The sequence below is a fragment of the Coregonus clupeaformis genome, chromosome 24 (genome assembly GCF_020615455.1).
Source record: "Coregonus clupeaformis isolate EN_2021a chromosome 24, ASM2061545v1, whole genome shotgun sequence".
Classification (NCBI taxonomy): domain Eukaryota; kingdom Metazoa; phylum Chordata; class Actinopteri; order Salmoniformes; family Salmonidae; genus Coregonus; species Coregonus clupeaformis.
In genome coordinates this window covers 6,040,569-6,062,685 of record NC_059215.1, presented here as the reverse complement: position 1 = coordinate 6,062,685, position 22,117 = coordinate 6,040,569, and the positions used below count along the sequence as shown (strand labels likewise).

General features: G+C 45.2%; 1 protein-coding gene across 36 annotated transcripts; it reads left to right on the top strand.

Annotated features, from left to right (window-relative positions):
• Window positions 1-9,869: 9,869 nt before the first annotated feature.
• On the top strand, window positions 9,870-21,498 carry zgc:113363 (uncharacterized protein LOC791449 homolog). 36 transcript variants are annotated; one of them, XR_006657356.1, is made up of 6 exons: window positions 9,870-10,023; window positions 11,128-11,356; window positions 14,489-14,632; window positions 15,104-15,370; window positions 17,128-17,859; window positions 17,936-21,498. XR_006657356.1 is itself a non-coding variant. In XM_045207006.1 (5 exons), the coding sequence occupies exons 2-5, from the start codon at window positions 11,164-11,166 to the stop codon at window positions 17,382-17,384; spliced, it is 858 nt and encodes a 285-aa protein (XP_045062941.1). In that variant the 5' UTR covers window positions 9,870-10,023; window positions 11,128-11,163; the 3' UTR covers window positions 17,385-21,498. The 36 variants fall into 36 exon arrangements, 2 of the variants coding, with proteins under 2 accessions (XP_045062941.1, XP_045062940.1); XR_006657351.1 differs by having other exon boundaries at window positions 17,128-17,894; XR_006657373.1 differs by having other exon boundaries at window positions 17,128-17,900; window positions 20,590-21,498.
• Window positions 21,499-22,117: the final 619 nt, after the last annotated feature.

Here is a 22,117-nt window from a genome sequence, read left to right as displayed (position 1 = left end):
CTTCTTCTTGTTCCCTACCTTCCTCCTCCTCCTCCTCCTCCTCCTCCTCCTCATCTTCTTCCTGTTCCCTAACTTCCTCCTCCTCCTCCTCCTCTTCTTCCTGTTCCCTACCTTCCTCCTCTTCCTCCTCATCTTCTTCTTGTTCCCTACCTTCCTCCTCTTCCTCCTCCTCCTCATCTTTTTCCTGTTCCCTACCTTCCTCCTCCTCATCATTTTCTTCCTGATCCCTACCTTCCTCCTCCTCATCATTTTCTTCCTGATCCCTACCTTCCTCCTCCTCCTCATCTTCTTCCTGTTCCATACCTTCCTCCTCCTCCTCCTCATCTTCTTCCTGTTCCCTACCTTCCTCCTCCTCCCCATCTTCTTCCTGTTCCCTACCTTCCTACTCCTCATCTTCTTCCTGTTCCCTACCTTCCTCCTCCTCCTCATCTTCTTCCTGTTCCCTACCTTCCTCCTCCTCCTCACCTTCTTCCTGTTCCCTACCTTCCTCCTCCTCCTCATCTTCTTCCTGTTCCCTACCTTCCTCCTCCTCCTCCTCACCTTCTTCCTGTTCCCTACCTTCCTCCTCCTCCCCATCTGCTAGTCCTGTTCCCTCATAGAACCTTGTGTAGTACATCAACTGAAATGAATGAAGATTTTTTGTTTTTCAGATTCAGTTTCAGCAGTTTCCAGTTCAAACACAAATAAATAATATTTATTCACCTGACGTCCTAAGTTGTGTCCAACAAATGTGTTGTTGACAATCAAATCTGGATAATTTTAATCAAATCTGGATAATTCAATCAAATCTGGATAATTTAATCAAATCTGGATAATTCAATCAAATCTGGATAATTCAATCAAATCTGGATAATTTAATCAAATCTGGATAATTCAATCTAATCTGGATAATTTAATCAAATCTGGATAATTTAATCAAATCTGGATAATTTCGCTACAGGAATAGAATAATACAATATGACAGGTTTTGTGTAATTCATCTTGACATTTAACCTTTTACTGCAGTGGGCTAAATCAGGGTGGTCTTAAACAAATCTAGTTTGAAACAAAAGTATACACCTCACACACATGGTTACGGGCTTAAAGAAAGAAGACACCTGTACCATGTCAGATATAGAGTTGAAATGTATTACATTTTGAGTTTGCATCCCAATATTACACTTTAGATACATCACAGAAGACTGAAATATATCAATAACAGTTTGACATAAAACAATAAAAACGCTGAAAATCTGGTGTTTCTATGTTTATTAATTATGGAAAAAATGAATAACATTCCACCCGTGAGGACACTAGAAGGCGATTTAGTCATTTGACAACAGGAAAAGGTTTTAAGATTGACCTTACAAATGGCAATATTCAGAATGAGATTTCTAAAATGTTGGGTTTACCTGTAGGTGAGGTTTGAGCTAGCGGGCAATGCCGTACATGAATATGACATTGAGCTGTCTTCCTTCTTTCTCTGGTCAGCTCTTTCAACAAAAGGGATGCATTAGCCAAGCTATTTAAACGTGTTAAGTGTACACTCTACTTAAAAATATAATCTCATCATTTTATATTTTACACCAACAGCTTTAGTCCATTATTACCCCTACTCCTTTCTACAAAATCAATAATCAAAAATGTCAATCTAAAAAAACCCTGTCTCATCAAGCCTTCTCCTCTCTGGAGGCTCATGCCTGCATGTCAATCAAAAAAAAAAACCTGTCTCATCAAGCGTTCTCTCTGGCAGTGGTGTGTATTCATGGTTGCCAAGGGAAACCAGGCTTCCTCAAATATTTTGACCAATAAAAATATAAAAATGATAAAATAGTATATCTTTCGTCTCTCTGTGTTCATAATTTTCGGTCAATTCGCAAGCGGCTGAATCTCACCGGAGAAATCATCTGAGACGAGGGAAACAGCGCCCCCTCTGTCTCAGTATGTGTAGCCCATGTATCTGATGCTGTGTGGAACTAAAGAGTATAACATGTTGAGCCGTAGCGTTTGATGGATTGATGCCAGCAAGCATTTGGCCTCCCTTGATAAAAAAAAAATATATAAAATAATTAGCCAATCAGGTTTCAGCTGAGCTCAACATGGGGATGTCCTGGCACAGCAAAATTTCCCCCCCAAGGATGTAGATTGGGATTTGGACTTGTGGTTTTGACTTAATTCTCTGTTTCTACTAAGCTATATGGAATTGTTTTAAGAAGGTTATACCAAGGATCATTTAGCTATTTGATTTGGAATTTGAAGATCCCTTGAAGTAGACATTTTTGTATAAAAAGAAAAATGTGATAAAAAACGTTACGGTGGCCTTACTGCTATTAGCCCATACAAACACATTGAATAACAGATTTACTACATGGAACAACAGATAGGCCTTACTGCTATTAGCCCATACAAACACATTGAATAACAGATTCACTACATGGAACAACAGATAGTCCTTACTGCTATTAGCCCATACAAACACATTGAATAACAGATTCACTACATGGAACAACAGATAGTCCTTACTGCTATTAGCCCATACAAACACATTGAATAACAGATTCACTACACGGAACAACAGATAGTCCTTACTGCTATTAGCCCATACAAACACATTGAATAACAGATTCACTACATGGAACAACAGATAGTCCTTACTGCTATTAGCCCATACAAACACATTGAATAACAGATTCACTACATGGAACAACAGATAGTCCTTACTGCTATTAGCCCATACAAACACATTGAATAACAGATTCAATACATGGAACAACAGATAGTCCTTACTGCTATTAGCCCATACAAACACATTGAATAACAGGTTCACTACATGGAACAACAGATAGTCCTTACTGCTATTAGCCCATACAAACACATTGAATAACAGATTCACTGCATGGAACAACAGATAGTCTTTACTGCTTTTAGCCCATACAAACACATTGAATAACAGATTCACTACATGGAACAACAGATAGTCCTTACTGCTATTAGCCCATACAAACACATTGAATAACAGATTCACTACATTGAATAACAGATAGTCCTTACTGCTATTAGCCCATACAAACACATTGAATAACAGATTCACTACATGGAACAACAGATAGTCCTTACTGCTATTAGCCCATACAAACACATTGAATAACCGATTCACTACATTGAATAACAGATAGTCCCAAAACATATCAAAAGGAAGTTTGTTCTGAAGTGTCTTCCCTATATCTGAGCAATATAAGACAGATCATTTATCTGACATGTATTTAACCCCATATTTTTGGCATTAAACGGTCTCCATATAGACTTCCATTCATTTTTTCAACTGGTTCCCGGGGGACCTTCAGACGAGTCTTGTGAGGCCTGTGGGCGTCCTAGAGCAAAACAACCGACAGGTACATGTTAGTGTGTAGGTCAAGCCGTTCGGACGCTACAGACGATTTTGTGAGAAGTCAGATTTTCGGGATGTGTCACGGTCTGACAAACACCGCTCTAGCTCTGTCACCTTCCACCGCAGAATGCGGAAAGTGCGACATAGTCGGCGGATGTGGTGGATTGAGACGCAGCCCAATGCAAAAAACACTGATATCTCTAGTTTAAATGGACAGATTTTTATGCCGATTATTTTATTATGTTAATTAAAATTTCCGCTGGGGGCACGGAAATCGACTCTAGGTGGTTAAGTTGAAATGGTGCTGGAATAGCAGAGGCATTGCTCCTGTTCAGTGGCGATTTTAGCATGTGGTGGGGTGCATGCGAGCAAAGCTACAACACAACACTAAACAATACATTAATTGCACTATAACGGTGACAAACAGTGCCCACAAACTGTTAGGGCCTCCATAAAGCTGTCCCAACGGCAGAGTCCCAACAGCAGAGTTCCAACACCTTACCACTGCTACACCTGGCTATCAGCAGAGCCTTGTCTGGCAGCTTAACAGTTAATTCAGCCTCATTTACTGCCTTTTAAAAGAAACATAGCTGATATGGCTGACTTGCTTAAACAAATGTGTTTTCTAATGACAATTGAGATGTACAAACTATGGCATAAGGCGACGACAAGCGGATAAGAGGCAATCCGTAATATCGATTAAGACATTAATGAGGGAGCTAGGACGGACGTAGTCAATATAACTATTTGTTCAGCCCTTTTGAAATGTACAGCGACAGAATTCAGAACATGGTCCGGTCTTACAGTGTTCTCCCTGAACACCAAGTCAGAACCGTAGGATAAATAAAGGGGGCATATAAGCAGACAATGAAAGCTCTTACAATATTCAATGATTACATTTCTCTAAAACAGGTTATAGGTTACATGTTTTTATGTCCAATGGCCGATGAGCACCGATTTTATCTATAATTTCTCTTCATTATTTCTCTTCATATGACAAGGATTAAAAAGGATTTGCCAGTAGATTGTCGACTTGATTCATGATGATGACTGCTAGCTAAGATTTTGAAAGTATGATGTTGACATGATCAGTCCAATCAAAGCTACTGTAGATATAACGTGATTTGACTTCATTTTATCTGTGTCCAATGACCTTGAGCCTTCTTGGATGGGCACTTTCTAATGTAACTCTATGGCAGCACCCAAGGGGCTTGAATTTTCGAGCTCTACCCTTAGACTTTGCGGTGATGTAGTGTCCCCATGAGTGACAGAACACTGAGCCAATCACGGCGCAACTAGAGAACACTACCAACCCCTACGCTCCATATTTTCCGCTGGCTGCCCCTCCACCACTAGGAGCGCCGCCTCTGCCCCTCCACCACTAGGAGCGCCGCCTCTGCCCCTCCACCACTAGGAGCGCCGCCTCTGCCCCTCCACCACTAGGAGCGCCGCCTCTGCCCCTCCACCACTAGGAGCGCCGCCTCTGGATGAGCATTTTCTTGCTTCTGGCCCATTAATGGCAGTCATAGTGCCAGCATCGGTTTGTGGTGGTAAACAGACAACTAGGAAAAATATGGATGAAAACTCTCTTGGTAAATAGCGTGGTCTACAGCTTATCATGAGATACTCTAACTCAGGCGAGCAGAACCTCGAGACTTCCTTAATAATTCCTTAATATTAGAGATGGCGCAACTGCTGTTGTTAACAAACCGCAAACCCTGATCTAACTGGACTCTCCTGTTCTGTCCTGCCGATGCGTAGAAAAAAACAGCTAGATGTATTATCCATGTCATCGTTCAACCATGACTCTGGGAAGCATAGTATATTCCAGTTCTTAACGTCCCATTGATTCACCACACCCGTCGCTATGGGCGGGCCATAGGGGGCCGGGCCCGCCCTCCAAAAATGCTTGTGCCCCCTCCCCACTTGAGGGAATTTATTATTAAATATATGTACTGTAGGCTAATAATAATTGTGCCGTGCCCTCCCATGCATTTCATATGCCCCCCTTAAGACTGAGGTCTGGCGACGGGTCTGTGATACACTCTTAGGGAAAAAAAAGGTGCAATCTAAAACCTTAAAGGGTTCTTCGGCTGTCCCCATAGGAGAACCCTTTGAAGAACCCTTTTTGGTTACAGGTAGAACCCTTTTGTTTTCCATGTAGAACCCTTTTCTACAGAGGGTTCTACCTGGAACCCAAAAGGGTTCTACCTGGAACCCAAAAGGGTTCTACCTGGAACCAAAAAGGGTTCTACCTGGAACCAAAAAGGGTTCTCCTATGGGGACAGCTGAAGAACCCTTTTGGAACCCTTTTTTCTAAGAGTGTAGGATAGTCTCGAACGGATCACGTCCAGTTTATTTTCCAGTGATTGCACATTCACTAATTTAACTGAGGTGATGTCTTCATCTGTAGTCTGCAGGGCCTCTTTTCCTTCTACGTGTCTCAAGGATTTGGGCCTGGTCTGGGATAGTCAATATGTCTTTGGCCTCTAACTCAAGTCCTCGTCCAAATTGAGTTTAGTTTCTGCTGTTCTGCTCTTTTCGCTCATAGGGAAACGATGGTGGAAAACATTACGTACAAGAAAAGTTACGATCAGCGTGAAAAAATACACAAAACAACACAATTGGCCAGGAGCCCGTAGAACGGCCGCCATTTCCTGGGGCGCCATTCTATCGCGCGTGTGCGTGTGCGTGCATGTGTGCAACGTTTCAAATTTGTCATTAATAAATATGTTTCTATATTTCAACCAATTATTTGAATGACTTTGGATTGTAGGTCAATCGTTCTTCACTTTTAAGGACTAAAATATGTCTCTCAGAGTAAATTGTCATGCATGTGATGGATTTATAATGATATCAGGTAATACACAGTCCACAAATAATCACAACAGACAACTGATGATCGGCTCCTCTCTTCTCTTCCTCTAACAGGAACAAAACTATATTTTCATTAATTTTCATCATAACAAATAATAAATAATATATTATATTTCCATTTTCCTTTTCCCCTCTACACCTTTTAGATCGTTGGATACCTTGTCTGTCTTCCGGCTGATATAACTTCCGGCTGATATAACTTCCGGCTGATATAACTTCCGGCTGATTTAACTTCCGGCTGAAATACTGCTTGGGTCTTCTGCTCACAGTAACACAGCTCCCAGACCAACCCCCCGGAGGCATCGGTCTGAACGGTGAAAGGCAGGACTCTGCAACACTGGCTCCTGGCACATGCACTGTTTTAGATCCTCAAAGGCTGCTCTGCACTCTGGGACACATTTCACCTTCTGTGGGCTTGACTTCCTGGTTGGCCCAGTGAGCACAGCAGCACGGCCTGAGAAGTTGGGAATTAACCGCCGGTACCACCCCACCAAGCCCAGAAAGGACCTCACCTTCTTCTTGGACTGGACAGCACCGACACCACCTTGGCTCGGTTGAGGCTTGATGAGCCCACCACCCAAAACGTAACCAAGGTGACACCTCAGCCTTGGATAGATGGCACTAGATGGCACCACGGGACTCGTCTGAAGTCGGTACCGTCAATGTGCCAACTTCTGTCTGTAACGTCCGAACCGTTTGGGCACCCCACTATGGAAAGGAGAGACTCTCACCGACACAATGGTCTCCGTTTTGCTCTGCGACCCCCACAAGTGTCACGGGACACATCTGAAGGTAACCCATACAAATGAATGGAAGTATGGAGGTAGTTTTGTGCCAACAAAAATAAGGGGTTAAATATGTACAGTTGAAGTCGGAAGTTTACATACACCTCAGCCAAATACATTTAAACTCAGTTTTTCACAATTCCTGACATTTAATCCTAGTAAAAATTCCCTGTCTTAGATCAGTTAGGATCACCACTTTATTTTAAGAATATGAAATGTCAGAATACTAGTAGAGAGAATGATTTATTTAAGCTTTTATATCTGTCATCACAAGTTTACATACACTCAATTAGTATTTGGTAGCATTGCCTTTAAATTGTTTAACTTGGGTCAAATGTTTCGGGTAGCCTTCCACAAGCTTCCCACACATAAGTTGGGTGAATTTTGGCCCATTCCTCCTGACAGAGCTGGTGTAACTGAGTCAGGTTTGTAGGCCTCCTTGCTCGCACACGCTTTTTCAGTTCTACCCACACATTTTCTATAGGATTGAGGTCAGGGCTTTGTGATGGCCACTCCAATACCTTGACTTTGTTGTCCTTAAGCCATTTTGCCACACCTTTGGAAGTATGCTTGGGGTCATTGTCCATTTGGAAGACCCATTTGCGACCAAGCTTTAACTTCCTGACTGATGTCTTGAGATGTTGCTTCAATATATCCACATAATTTTCCTTCCTCATGATGCCATCTATTTTGTGAAGTGCACCAGTCCCTCCTGCAGCAAAGCACCCCCACAGCATGATGCTGCCACCCCGTGCTTCACGGTTGGGATGGTGTTCTTCGGCTTGCAAGCAACCCCCTTTTTCCTCCAAACATAACGATGGTCATTATGGCCAAACAGTTCTATTTGTGTTTCATCAGACCAGAGGACATTTCTCCAAAAAGTACGATCTTTGTCCCCATGTGCAGTTGCAAAACGTTGTCTGGCTTTTTTATGGCGGTTTTGGAGCAGTGGATTCTTCCTTGCTGAGCGGCCTTTCAGGTTATGTCGATATAGGACACGTTTTACTGTGGATATTGATACTTTTTACCTGTTTCCTCCAGCATCTTCACAAGGTCCTTTGCTGTTGTTTTGGGATTGATTTGCACTTTTCACACCAAAGTACGTTCATCTCTAGGAGACAGAACGTGTCTCCTTCCTGAGCGGTATGACGGCTGCGTGGTCCCATGGTGTTTATACTTGCGTACTATTGTTTGTACAGATGAACGTGGTACCTTCAGGCGTTTGGAAATTGCTCCCGATGATGAACCAGACTTGTGGAGGTCTGATTTCTTTTGATTTTCCCATGATGTCAAGCAAGTTTGAAGGTAGGCCTTGAAATACATCCACAGGTACACCTCCAATTGACTCAAATGATGTCAATTAGCCTATCAGAAGCTTCTAAAGCCATGATATCATTTTCTGGAATCTTCCAAGCTGTTTAAAGGCACAGTCAACTTAGTGTATGTAAACTTCTGACCCACTGGAATTGTGATACAGTGAATTATAAGTGAAATAATCTGTCTGTAAACTGTATATTTCCTTTCTTACATCTCCTAGATAAAGGACAGACACTTCAAAACCTTACTCCTTATGATTCATTTTTTGACTGTCTTTTTTGCCATTTATGAATGTGTTTGTTGTTCAATGCATTTCTATGGGCTACAATAGTAAAGGCCAAATTCATTATTTTATGAAATTATTTTTATTGTATTTTTATTTTTTTATACCTAAAGGGTTCCTAAAATTCCAAACCAAATAGCTAAATGATCGTTGATATGACCATCTTAACGCAATTCCCCCCCCAATGGCTCAGACTTTTACGGGTTTTATAAATGTAGTATAACATTTAAAATGTCTGCCTGCCTGTCTGACTAGGGCTGATCAGTCGGTCTCCGGCTCTGTCTGGCGTGAAGGAGACGTCACTACTATCACCGCCTCCTTTTCTCTTAGACTTCTATAAGTTGATACTAATGGCAATAGCCTGTAATACCAGATCGTTTCCACTAGGTGGCAGGATTGCATAAGAGACTTAACACCTGAGCGGCACTGATGCATTTTTGGGGGGAATAGGCTGGCAACATGTTAAAAAACAATCATAAGAAAAGACAAATGTAGCTGAATGAGTTTTGTCTTATTTAATTAGATATTCAGTAGCCTATCTAAACTAGAAAAGGCCTAATAACGGTCAAACTGCCCACATAACACACAGGAATACCTGGAATAGTATAAAGTAATCCTTCTACCGCCCCCTCCCCCAACACCCCCATAAAAAATAAAAAAAATAAAAGTGGTTGTCCCACTGGCTATCATAAGTTGAATGCACCAATTTGTAAATCGCTCTGGACAAGAGCGTCTGCTAAATGATGTAAATGTAAAAATGTAAAATTGTGACACACAGATATATGTAGTCATGATAAGAAGAAACATTTTTTATATAATAATATGCCATTTAGCAGACGCTTTTATCCAAAGCGACTTACAGTCATGTGCGCATACATTTTTACGTATGGGTGGTCCCGGGGATCGAACCCACTACCCTGGATTTACAAGCGCCATGCTCTACCAGCTGAGCTACAGATTAGAAGTTCTGGTTAAAGTTTTTTGGAAATATAGGTTAGACCTAATCAAAATGCCAAGTGAGTCAAATATTCAACAGCTGACTAGACAGACAAATCCCTAGTTACCTCTAATGATTTAAACACATTGACTGTTATTATTCAATGTGGCTTCAGTAGACCTGGTTTCAGTAAGCCGAGTTTCTTACTGTGGGAGAGGAAGCGGAGGTGGTCTGTCTTGATGACGCTCGACCCCGTCCCCATCTCGGACTCAAACTATTGCGCCGCTCATCCGTTTACGCACATCTGTCGGTGCAGTCACTGCTCGCTTTTGAGACCAACGCATGAGACTAGCAAATTACGGACAGAATGTCGCGGAATGTCAAGTTTATCCGATAGTTACAAACAAATGTTTTCTGCATTGTTTCACCCGTGGTCTAAGACTGGCATCAAGTTCAGGTAAGCATACGAATAGGGTACAATTAACGGGTTTTGTTTGGGATAGTTTCTTACTGTGTGGGCTTGGTTTTATTTTGAAGATTAATTTGTTTCTCATAGCAGCTTACCAATTGGCCCTAATTCATAAAGACTAGACTATAATGATGTAATAAATGATAGCCCTAGAATACTGAATTTGTGCATTTTCATGAATTATGACATCTGTTAACTGGTTAGTAAAAGTTCAGTTTAACGTCAGTAAAGTTTAATTTTAGTAGCCTATTCAAGAAAGACTTGTAGGCAATGAATAATATGAATAATAAACTAAAGTTAGTCTACATTTTGATTTGGTGTCAACTAACCAATGTTGTTGGTAATCATAAAGATTAATCATGAAACGTCAGACGTGGAGAAGACAACGTAAGTTATAAATAGGCTAAGTGAACATTCAAAAGTAGGGAAGACATTGCATATGACAAATAGAAAATGTGAAATCACTTTCTTTAAACACACACACAGAAACACTCATTTCAGTTCACTCCTATAAAATGTATTTGACCATTTACTACTTAGACATGTGCCTTGAACCTTAACTATGTCCAATGACCTAGTTTTAATAAAATGCCATTTAGCAGACGCTTTTATCCAAAGCGACTTACAGTCATGCGTGCATACATTTTTTTTGCGTGTATGGGTGGTCCCGGGGATCGAACACACGACCTTGGCGTTACGAGCGCCGTGCTCTACCAGCTGAGCTACAGACTGTACTCTGAGTCCACTCAGTTAACCATCCAAACGAGGGTGTTTTGCTCATGGAACAAGTATTTTAAACTTCTGTGTAATTCACTTATCACATCTGAAATTGTTTCTCTATCTGTTCAATTAATTTCATCATATTTAGCTTAGGCCTGGATTTAATCCGATCGCGCTTTTTGTCGGCTATGCACCTTTTATAAGCCATGTTTTTTTTTTTGCATTCGCAGAGACCACTTTTACGGTAAACGTTGCGTATGTCAGGTCAATCGAAAATGAGCTTTAAATGTCAAGAGCGATATAACGCGTATCTACCGCTGATCGGGATTGAATCCCAGCCTTAATCTCTTCGTCCCCCTGTGTTGTGTTCAGGGTTGGTAACAGGTGTCTGGAGAGGAGACTGGCAGTATGGAGCTGCTACCGCAGGGGAGAACAGGAGAGACAGTCATCAGCCAGGACACGGTCAAGGGACAGGAGGTGGCCAAGTGTCCCCTGGACCTCCCAGAGTACCAGACCACCCAGCCACAGCCACAGCCACATCCACCACCCAATGTTATTACCCAACAGCCACTGTTTAACGGGACAGCTGGGGAACACACAGGTGAGGTTATAGTGGATACAGGTGAGGTTATAGTGGATACAGGTGAGGTTATAGTGAATACATGTGAGGTTATAGTGGTTACATGTGAGTTTATAGTGGATACAGGTGAGGTTATAGTGGATACATGTGAGGTTATAGTGGATACAGGTGAGGTTATAGTGGATACAGATGAGGTTATAGTGAATACATGTGAGGTTATAGTGGTTACATGTGAGTTTATAGTGGATACAGGTGAGGTTATAGTGGATACAGGTGAGGTTATAGTGGATACAGGTGAGGTTATAGTGGATACAGGTGAGGTTATAGTGGATACAGGTGAGGTTACATTGGACAAAGGTGTATACCATGTGTATCCTGTACATACGACTAATACAACTTGAAACTACAGGCGTGGGACCATCACAGTATCCTGCTATAGACGTCTCTTGTTGTTGTTTCATTGAGATAATGCTTTTATTTTTTATAGGGATTTAACACGTATTTACAAGCTCTCAACTAGATGTAGTAATAATCAGATGTTGTCACGGTTCAGCAGAGCTCCCAGGGCCCTCTGTAAGTGTTGTTGTGTTGATGACGGTTCAGCAGAGCTCCCAGGGCCCTCTGTAAGTGTTGTTGTGTTGATGACGGTTCAGCAGAGCTCCCAGGGCCCTCTGTAAGTGTTGTTGTGTTGATCACGGTTCAGCAGAGCTCCCAGGGCCCTCTGTAAGTGTTGTTGTGTTGATGACGGTTCAGCAGAGCTCCCAGGGCCCTCTGTAAGTGTTGTTGTGTTGATCACGGTTCAGAAGAGCTCCCAGGGCCCTCTGTAAGTGTTGTTGTGTTGATCACGGTTCAGCAGAGCTCCCAGGGCCCTCTGTAAGTGTTGTTGTGTTGATGACGGTTCAGCAGAGCTCCCAGGGCCCTCTGTAAGTGTTGTTGTGTTGATCATGGTTCAGCAGAGCTCCCAGGGCCCTCTGTAAGTGTTGTTGTGTTGATCACGGTTCAGCAGAGCTCCCAGGGCCCTCTGTAAGTGTTGTTGTGTTGATGACGGTTCAGCAGAGCTCCCAGGGCCCTCTGTAAGTGTTGTTGTGTTGATCACGGTTCAGCAGAGCTCCCAGGGCCCTCTGTAAGTGTTGTTGTGTTGATTACGGTTCAGCAGAGCTCCCTGGGCCCTCTGTAAGTGTTGTTGTGTTGATCACGGTTCAGCAGAGCTCCCAGGGCCCTCTGTAAGTGTTGTTGTGTTGATGACGGTTCAGCAGAGCTCCCAGGGCCCTCTGTAAGTGTTGTTGTGTTGATCACGGTTCAGCAGAGCTCCCAGGGCCCTCTGTAAGTGTTGTTGTGTTGATCACGGTTCAGCAGAGCTCACAGGGCCCTCTGTAAGTGTTGTTGTGTTGATCACGGTTCAGCAGAGCTCCCAGGGCCCTCTGTAAGTGTTGTTGTGTTGATGACGGTTCAGCAGAGCTCCCAGGGCCCTCTGTAAGTGTTGTTGTGTTGATGACGGTTCAGCAGAGCTCCCAGGGCCCTCTGTAAGTGTTGTTGTGTTGATCACGGTTCAGCAGAGCTCCCAGGGCCCTCTGTAAGTGTTGTTGTGTTGATGACGGTTCAGCAGAGCTCCCAGGGCCCTCTGTAAGTGTTGTTGTGTTGATCACGGTTCAGCAGAGCTCCCAGGGCCCTCTGTAAGTGTTGTTGTGTTGATCACGGTTCAGCAGAGCTCCCAGGGCCCTCTGTAAGTGTTGTTGTGTTGATCACGGTTCAGCAGAGCTCCCAGGACCCTCTGTAAGTGTTGTTGTGTTGATGACGGTTCAGCAGAGCTCCCAGGGCCCTCTGTAAGTGTTGTTGTGTTGATCACGGTTCAGCAGAGCTCCCAGGGCCCTCTGTAAGTGTTGTTGTGTTGATCACGGTTCAGCAGAGCTCCCAGGGCCCTCTGTAAGTGTTGTTGTGTTGATCACGGTTCAGCAGAGCTCCCAGGGCCCTCTGTAAGTGTTGTTGTGTTGATGACGGTTCAGCAGAGCTCCCAGGGCCCTCTGTAAGTGTTGTTGTGTTGATGACGGTTCAGCAGAGCTCCCAGGGCCCTCTGTAAGTGTTGTTGTGTTGATGACGGTTCAGCAGAGCTCCCAGGGCCCTCTGTAAGTGTTGTTGTGTTGATCACGGTTCAGCAGAGCTCCCAGGGCCCTCTGTAAGTGTTGTTGTGTTGATCACGGTTCAGCAGAGCTCCCAGGGCCCTCTGTAAGTGTTGTTGTGTTGATGACGGTTCAGCAGAGCTCCCAGGGCCCTCTGTAAGTGTTGTTGTGTTGATGACGGTTCAGCAGAGCTCCCAGGGCCCTCTGTAAGTGTTGTTGTGTTGATGACGGTTCAGCAGAGCTCCCAGGGCCCTCTGTAAGTGTTGTTGTGTTGATGACGGTTCAGCAGAGCTCCCAGGGCCCTCTGTAAGTGTTGTTGTGTTGATGACGGTTCAGCAGAGCTCCCAGGGCCCTCTGTAAGTGTTGTTGTGTTGATGACGGTTCAGCAGAGCTCCCAGGGCCCTCTGTAAGTGTTGTTGTGTTGATGACGGTTCAGCAGAGCTCCCATGGTCCTCTGTAAGTGTTGTTGTGTTGATCACGGTTCAGCAGAGCTCCCAGGGCCCTCTGTAAGTGTTGTTGTGTTGATGACGGTTCAGCAGAGCTCCCAGGGCCCTCTGTAAGTGTTGTTGTGTTGATGACGGTTCAGCAGAGCTCCCAGGGCCCTCTGTAAGTGTTGTTGTGTTGATCACGGTTCAGCAGAGCTCCCAGGGCCCTCTGTAAGTGTTGTTGTGTTGATGACGGTTCAGCAGAGCTCCCAGGACCCTCTGTAAGTGTTGTTGTGTTGATCACGGTTCAGCAGAGCTCCCAGGGCCCTCTGTAAGTGTTGTTGTGTTGATGACGGTTCAGCAGAGCTCCCAGGACCCTCTGTAAGTGTTGTTGTGTTGATCACGGTTCAGCAGAGCTCCCAGGGCCCTCTGTAAGTGTTGTTGTGTTGATCACGGTTCAGCAGAGCTCCCAGGGCCCTCTGTAAGTGTTGTTGTGTTGATCACGGTTCAGCAGAGCTCCCAGGGCCCTCTGTAAGTGTTGTTGTGTTGATCACGGTTCAGCAGAGCTCCCAGGGCCCTCTGTAAGTGTTGTTGTGTTGATCACGGTTCAGCAGAGCTCCCAGGGCCCTCTGTAAGGTCTGACAGAGCTGATGATGAAGATAGCGATGACTCTATGACAGATCTCAGCACAACTGACGACGTGTCACACCTCCTACCAAACAGGGTACCAACAAACCCATACCAACTACAGAAAGGTAAGGCTACTGATAATAACTTCATCTCATTTAACACTTCAAAACATTAGTTCACAGCTTCTCCTTTTTTCACTTTATTATAAATGTTCAGAGCTGTATAAGGGTGATTGATTGATTGGGTGGTTGATTGATTAGGTGGTTGATTGATTGGGTGGTTGATTGATTGGGTGGTTGATTGATTAGGTGGTTGATTGATTGGGTGATTGATTGGGTGGTTGATTGATTGGGTGGGTGATTGATTGGGTGGGTGATTGATTGGGTGGTTGATTGATTGGGTGGTTGATTGATTGGGTGGTTGATTGATTGGGTGGTTGATTGATTGGGTGGTTGATTGATTGGGTGGTTGATTGATTGGGTGGTTGATTGATTGGGTGGTTGATTGATTAGGTGGTTGATTGATTGGGTGATTGATTGATTGGGTGGTTGATTGATTGGGTGGTTGATTGATTGATTCACTTCTCACTCCCACAGTAGAGCCTCCCACCGGGGTCCCTCTGTCGTCCAGTCCGAAAACGTCCCCCAAAACCCTGACCAACGGAGCCTCTCCCTCCCCTGTCTGTACCCCTCCGTCTGCCTCTAATAACCAGAGAGGATGGAGCCCTCCTCAGCCTCCTCAACCCCCTGCCTGTAACAGGCACCATGGACACCCTGATAAAAAACAACACCTACCATCCACCACCAAGAGCCAGAACTCATTGAAAGCTGACGCCACCCAGATAAAGGAAATAGCTGGAGATGGTGAGAATAAAACATAATTAAATGCTTCATAGACAGTCAATACATATCTGTTGCAGCTTCGTTACATGTTTGATTATACAAAAGTGGACAGAAAAGATGGGTAGAACTGTGTAAAAACTGTACAGTGTAATAACGGGGAGGCCTGTGTAAAAACTGTACTGTGTAATAACGGGGAGGCCTGTGTAAAAACTACAGTGGAATAACGACTTCCAATATTGTTGACTTGAGTTCTAGGAATATTTCTCTCTGCTGTTAGGGTCCATTCTACACTGCTGTTAGGGTCCATTCTACACTGCTGTTAGGGTCCATTCTACACTGCTGTTAGGGTCCATTCTACACTGCTGTTAGGGTCCATTCTACACTGCTGTTAGGGTCCATTCTACACTGCTGTTAGGGTCCATTCTACACTGCTGTTAGGGTCCATTCTACACTGCTGTTAGGGTCCATTCTACACTGCTGTTAGGGTCCATTCTACACTGCTGTTGGGGTCCATTCTACACTGCTGTTGGGGTCCATTCTACACTGCTGTTAGGGTCCATTCTACACTGCTGTTAGGGTCCATTCTACACTGCTGTTAGGGTCCATTCTACACTGCTGTTAGGGTCCATTCTACACTGCTGTTAGGGTCCATTCTACACTGCTGTTAGGGTCCATTCTACACTGCTGTTAGGGTCCATTCTACACTGCTGTTAGGGTCCATTCTACACTGCTGTTAGGGTCCATTCTACACTGCTGTTAGGGTCCATTCTACACTGCTGTTAGGGTCTATTCTACACTGCTGTTAGGGTCCATTCTACACTGCTGTTAGGGTCCATTCTACACTGCTGTTAGGGTCCATTCTACACTGCTGTTAGGGTCCATTCTACACTGCTGTTAGGGTCCATTCTACACTGCTCGAGTAACAATAACTATGACAGAAAAGAAGCCGGCTTCATTGGTCTTAGCTGGCAGAATCATTGATTTGAACTCTAATGAAACGGGTTCTTTTCTGGGGCGGTGTGAACAGATCACCAGAGCACACGTTGAGGCATGTCCCCCATCACTAGGAGCTGGTCTTATCTTGAAGCCACATTCTCTCTCTGACAGCTTTTATCAGTCCAGTTCTGCTGTGTGAACCCTCATCATCAGACAGTCACCTGATAACCAATTGGGGAAATGTTGGCCTGTTTTCTTGGTGACGTTGCACAATAGTCAGCAAACGGCTAAAAAGAAAACAACGTGTTTTGTGGGCAGTTTTTTGTTGTTCGATGATATAAAATGAGGCTTTGTTTTTTATTAAACTAGCTATATAAATGAAATGTAATTGATTGATACATTAATTGATTGATATGCCTCTAAGGAGTTGTACATATGGCTAAGGGTTAACCTGCTGTTACTCCTCACCTCTCCCTCCCTGGCTGGAAATATACTGTATTTAGTATGTAACATTATTAGCTGTTAACCCTGTGTCCTGGCCTTAAATATACTGTATTTAGTATGTAACATTATTAGGTGTTAACCCTCCGTCCTGGCCTTAAATATACTGTATTTAGTATGTAACATTATTAGGTGTTAACCATGCGTCCTGGCCTTTGTGTGTTCTTTTCTTGTATTTAACCAGGTTAGAAACCTCTTTTAGGAGGGAGGCCTGTCAAGAGGTCAGCAGGAAGCCGTCAGCGTGTACAGAAAACACAAGAACACAACACAATACAATATGTTCTCTATATTATAATTCAGTATATGACTAAGTGTTATCCCTCTTTTACCCCCCACCCCAGACTGCTGTGTACACTGTGTCCTGGCCTGTCTGTTCTGTGAGGTGCTGTCCCTGTGTTCGGTGGTGGCCCAGTGTCTGGCCTGTGGAGAGGGCTGTGAGGTGATGTGCTGCTGTGGAGAGGGGGCTGCCGGCGGCTTGGCCTGCGGGGAGGACGCCTGCTCTGCCCTGTTGGATTGTGGGATACTGGAGGACTGCTGCGAATCTTCAGACTGTCTGGAGATCTGTCTGGAGTGTTGTTCTATCTGCTTCCCTGTGTAGAAGAAGAAGAAGAAGAAGAAGAAGAAGAAGAAGAATGGAGGAAGAGGAAGAAGAACATTGAAGTATTTGACAGAAAACAGATGCTATTTTAACCCTGGTTTTGCTAGACCAGTGGAGTGGCTCTGTGTTAGGCCTCCCAAACTGACTGGGCCCGAATAGATAGGACAAATGACCACAACCACCATGTTGAACGCTTTTTATTACCCCCCTAGGATGTCTTTGTTCTACACCAACATTGATTGAAGTTTGGGTTTTGGGTTTATTTAGTGTCAGTGTTTCTTTAAATTATTTTGCAAAGCCATTAGGCCACAGCACAGGTTGAGGATAGGATGTTGCACTGAGCAGTCCGACCAGTCAGGTTGAGATGTTGCACTGAGCAGTCCGACCAGTCAGGTTGAGGATGGGATGTTGCACTGAGCAGTCCGACCAGTCAGGTTGAGGATGGGATGTTGCACTGAGCAGTCCGACCAGTCAGGTTGAGATGTTGCACTGAGCAGTCCGACCAGTCAGGTTGAGGTTGAGATGTTGCACTGAGCAGTCCGACCAGTCAGGTTGAGGATGGGATGTTGCACTGAGCAGTCCGACCAGTCAGGTTGAGATGTTGCACTGAGCAGTCCGACCAGTCAGGTTGAGGATAGGATGTTGCACTGAGCAGTCCGACCAGTCAGGTTGAGATGTTGCACTGAGCAGTCCGACCAGTCAGGTTGAGGTTGAGATGTTGCACTGAGCAGTCCGACCAGTCAGGTTGAGGATGGGATGTTGCACTGAGCAGTCCGACCAGTCAGGTTGAGGATGTTGCACTGAGCAGTCCGACCAGTCAGGTTGAGATGTTGCACTGAGCAGTCCGACCAGTCAGGTTGAGGATAGGATGTTGCACTGAGCAGTCCGACCAGTCAGGTTGAGATGTTGCACTGAGCAGTCCGACCAGTCAGGTTGAGGTTGAGATGTTGCACTGAGCAGTCCGACCAGTCAGGTTGAGGATGGGATGTTGCACTGAGCAGTCCGACCAGTCAGGTTGAGGATGTTGCACTGAGCAGTCCGACCAGTCAGGTTGAGATGTTGCACTGAGCAGTCCGACCAGTCAGGTTGAGGTTGAGATGTTGCACTGAGCAGTCCGACCAGTCAGGTTGAGGATGGGATGTTGCACTGAGCAGTCCGACCAGTCAGGTTGAGATGTTGCACTGAGCAGTCCGACCAGTCAGGTTGAGGATGGGATGTTGCACTGAGCAGTCCGACCAGTCAGGTTGAGGATGGGATGTTGCACTGAGCAGTCCGACCAGTCAGGTTGAGATGTTGCACTGAGCAGTCCGACCAGTCAGGTTGAGGATGAGATGTTGCACTGAGCAGTCCGACCAGTCAGGTTGAGGATGTGATGTTGCACTGAGCAGTCCGACCAGTCAGGTTGAGGATGGGATGTTGCACTGAGCAGTCCGACCAGTCAGGTTGAGGATGAGATGTTGCACTGAGCAGTCCGACCAGTCAGGTTGAGGATGTTGCACTGAGCAGTCCGACCAGTCAGGTTGAGGATGGGATGTTGCACTGAGCAGTCCGACCAGTCAGGTTGAGGATGAGATGTTGCACTGAGCAGTCCGACCAGTCAGGTTGAGGATGAGATGTTGCACTGAGCAGTCCGACCAGTCAGGTTGAGGATAGGATGTTGCACTGAGCAGTCCGACCAGTCAGGTTGAGGATGGGATGTTGCACTGAGCAGTCCGACCAGTCAGGTTGAGGATGTGATGTTGCACTGAGCAGTCCGACCAGTCAGGTTGAGATGTTGCACTGAGCAGTCCGACCAGTCAGGTTGAGGATGGGATGTTGCACTGAGCAGTCCGACCAGTCAGGTTGAGGATGGGATGTTGCACTGAGCAGTCCGACCAGTCAGGTTGAGGATGAGATGTTGCACTGAGCAGTCCGACCAGTCAGGTTGAGGATGAGATGTTGCACTGAGCAGTCCGACCAGTCAGGTTGAGGATGTGATGTTGCACTGAGCAGTCCGACCAGTCAGGTTGAGATGTTGCACTGAGCAGTCCGACCAGTCAGGTTGAGGATGGGATGTTGCACTGAGCAGTCCGACCAGTCAGGTTGAGATGTTGCACTGAGCAGTCCGACCAGTCAGGTTGAGGATGAGATGTTGCACTGAGCAGTCCGACCAGTCAGGTTGAGGATGGGATGTTGCACTGAGCAGTCCGACCAGTCAGGTTGAGGATGTGATGTTGCACTGAGCAGTCCGACCAGTCAGGTTGAGATGTTGCACTGAGCAGTCCGACCAGTCAGGTTGAGGATGGGATGTTGCACTGAGCAGTCCGACCAGTCAGGTTGAGGATGGGATGTTGCACTGAGCAGTCCGACCAGTCAGGTTGAGGATGAGATGTTGCACTGAGCAGTCCGACCAGTCAGGTTGAGGATGAGATGTTGCACTGAGCAGTCCGACCAGTCAGGTTGAGGATGTGATGTTGCACTGAGCAGTCCGACCAGTCAGGTTGAGATGTTGCACTGAGCAGTCCGACCAGTCAGGTTGAGGATGGGATGTTGCACTGAGCAGTCCGACCAGTCAGGTTGAGATGTTGCACTGAGCAGTCCGACCAGTCAGGTTGAGGATGAGATGTTGCACTGAGCAGTCCGACCAGTCAGGTTGAGGATGGGATGTTGCACTGAGCAGTCCGACCAATCAGGTTGAGGATGAGATGTTGCACTGAGCAGTCCGACCAGTCAGGTTGAGGATGAGATGTTGCACTGAGCAGTCCGACCAGTCAGGTTGAGGATGGGATGTTGCACTGAGCAGTCCGACCAGTCAGGTTGAGGATGGGATGTTGCACTGAGCAGTCCGACCAGTCAGGTTGAAGATGTGATGTTGCACTGAGCAGTCCGACCAGTCAGGTTGAGGATGGGATGTTGCACTGAGCAGTCCGACCAGTCAGGTTGAGGATGTGATGTTGCACTGAGCAGTCCGACCAGTCAGGTTGAGGATGTGATGTTGCACTGAGCAGTCCGACCAGTCAGGTTGAGGATGGGATGTTGCACTGAGCAGTCCGACCAGTCAGGTTGAGGATGGGATGTTGCACTGAGCAGTCCGACCAGTCAGGTTGAGGATGGGATGTTGCACTGAGCAGTCCGACCAGTCAGGTTGAGGATGAGATGTTGCACTGAGCAGTCCGACCAGTCAGGTTGAGGATGGGATGTTGCACTGAGCAGTCCGACCAGTCAGGATGAGATGTTGCACTGAGCAGTCCGACCAGTCAGGTTGAGGATGGGATGTTGCACTGAGCAGTCCGACCAGTCAGGTTGAGGATGGGATGTTGCACTGAGCAGTCCGACCAGTCAGGTTGAGGATGGGATGTTGCACTGAGCAGTCCGACCAGTCAGGTTGAGGATGGGATGTTGCACTGAGCAGTCCGACCAGACAGGTTGAGGATGGGATGTTGCACTGAGCAGTCCGACCAGACAGGTTGAGGATGGGATGTTGCACTGAGCAGTCCGACCAGTCAGGTTGAGGATGGGATGTTGCACTGAGCAGTCCGACCAGTCAGGTTGAGGATGGGATGTTGCACTGAGCAGTCCGACCAGACAGGTTGAGGATGGGATGTTGCACTGAGCAGTCCGACCAGTCAGGTTGAGGATGAGATGTTGCACTGAGCAGTCCGACCAGTCAGGTTGAGGATGAGATGTTGCACTGAGCAGTCCGACCAGTCAGGTTGAGGATGGGATGTTGCACTGAGCAGTCCGACCAGTCAGGTTGAGGATGGGATGTTTCACTGAGCAGTCCGACCAGTCAGGTTGAGGATGGGATGTTGCACTGAGCAGTCCGACCAGTCAGGTTGAGGATGGGATGTTGCACTGAGCAGTCCGACCAGTCGTAAAATTGAATTCATTCTCAAAAATGGAAGGTTTTTAATGGCAAGCTAGGAATAAAGGATGAATACTATAAGCTGAATAAGGAATGACACGTCAACATTGAGGAAGTTATGGGATGACTGTAGAACATGACAGTAAAAGTACAGTGATACAGATGGAGGATCTTCATTTGAGACAGTTTCCTATAGCAGGAAAATAATCCTGCAGCAACAGGAAATGTGAATTATTATGTGGATTATAATTAATGGACATTTTTGTAGGGGTTGATACAGTTTTCGTAAGGGAAAATCAAGCCTGAAATTTCAAAGTGGAAATTACAAACTTTAGAAGCCTTTTTAAACCTCAAATACAGCACTAGTTTAACATTTCTCTGCAACAGGGCAATCAAATTAAGATCCTACATCTGTATTTTGTTACAATATGACATTTAACATTGGTCCATAATAAATGTTTTTACAATATGAGATTTAACATTGGTCCATAATAAATGTTTTTACAATATGAGATTTGGTTAAGCATCTTGCCTCTGTCTGCATTAGTACACCCTATAAGTAATATATGTGAAAATGAATCTCTGCTGTTTCATTTTGTATTGATTAGATCTTTCAACAATCAATATGCATTCTGAAAACATATCTACATAGTTTCTAGTATGGATGTTAAGTATACAGTATCTAGTCTGGGTGTTAAATATACAATATCTAGTCTGGATGTTAAGTATACAATATCTAGTCTGGATGTTAAGTATACAATATCTAGTCTGGATGTTAAGTATACAATATCTAGTCTGGATGTTAAGTATACAATCTCTAGTCTGGATGTTAAGTATACAGTATCTCGTCTGGTTTAAGAATACAGTATCTAGTCTGGTTTAAGATTAC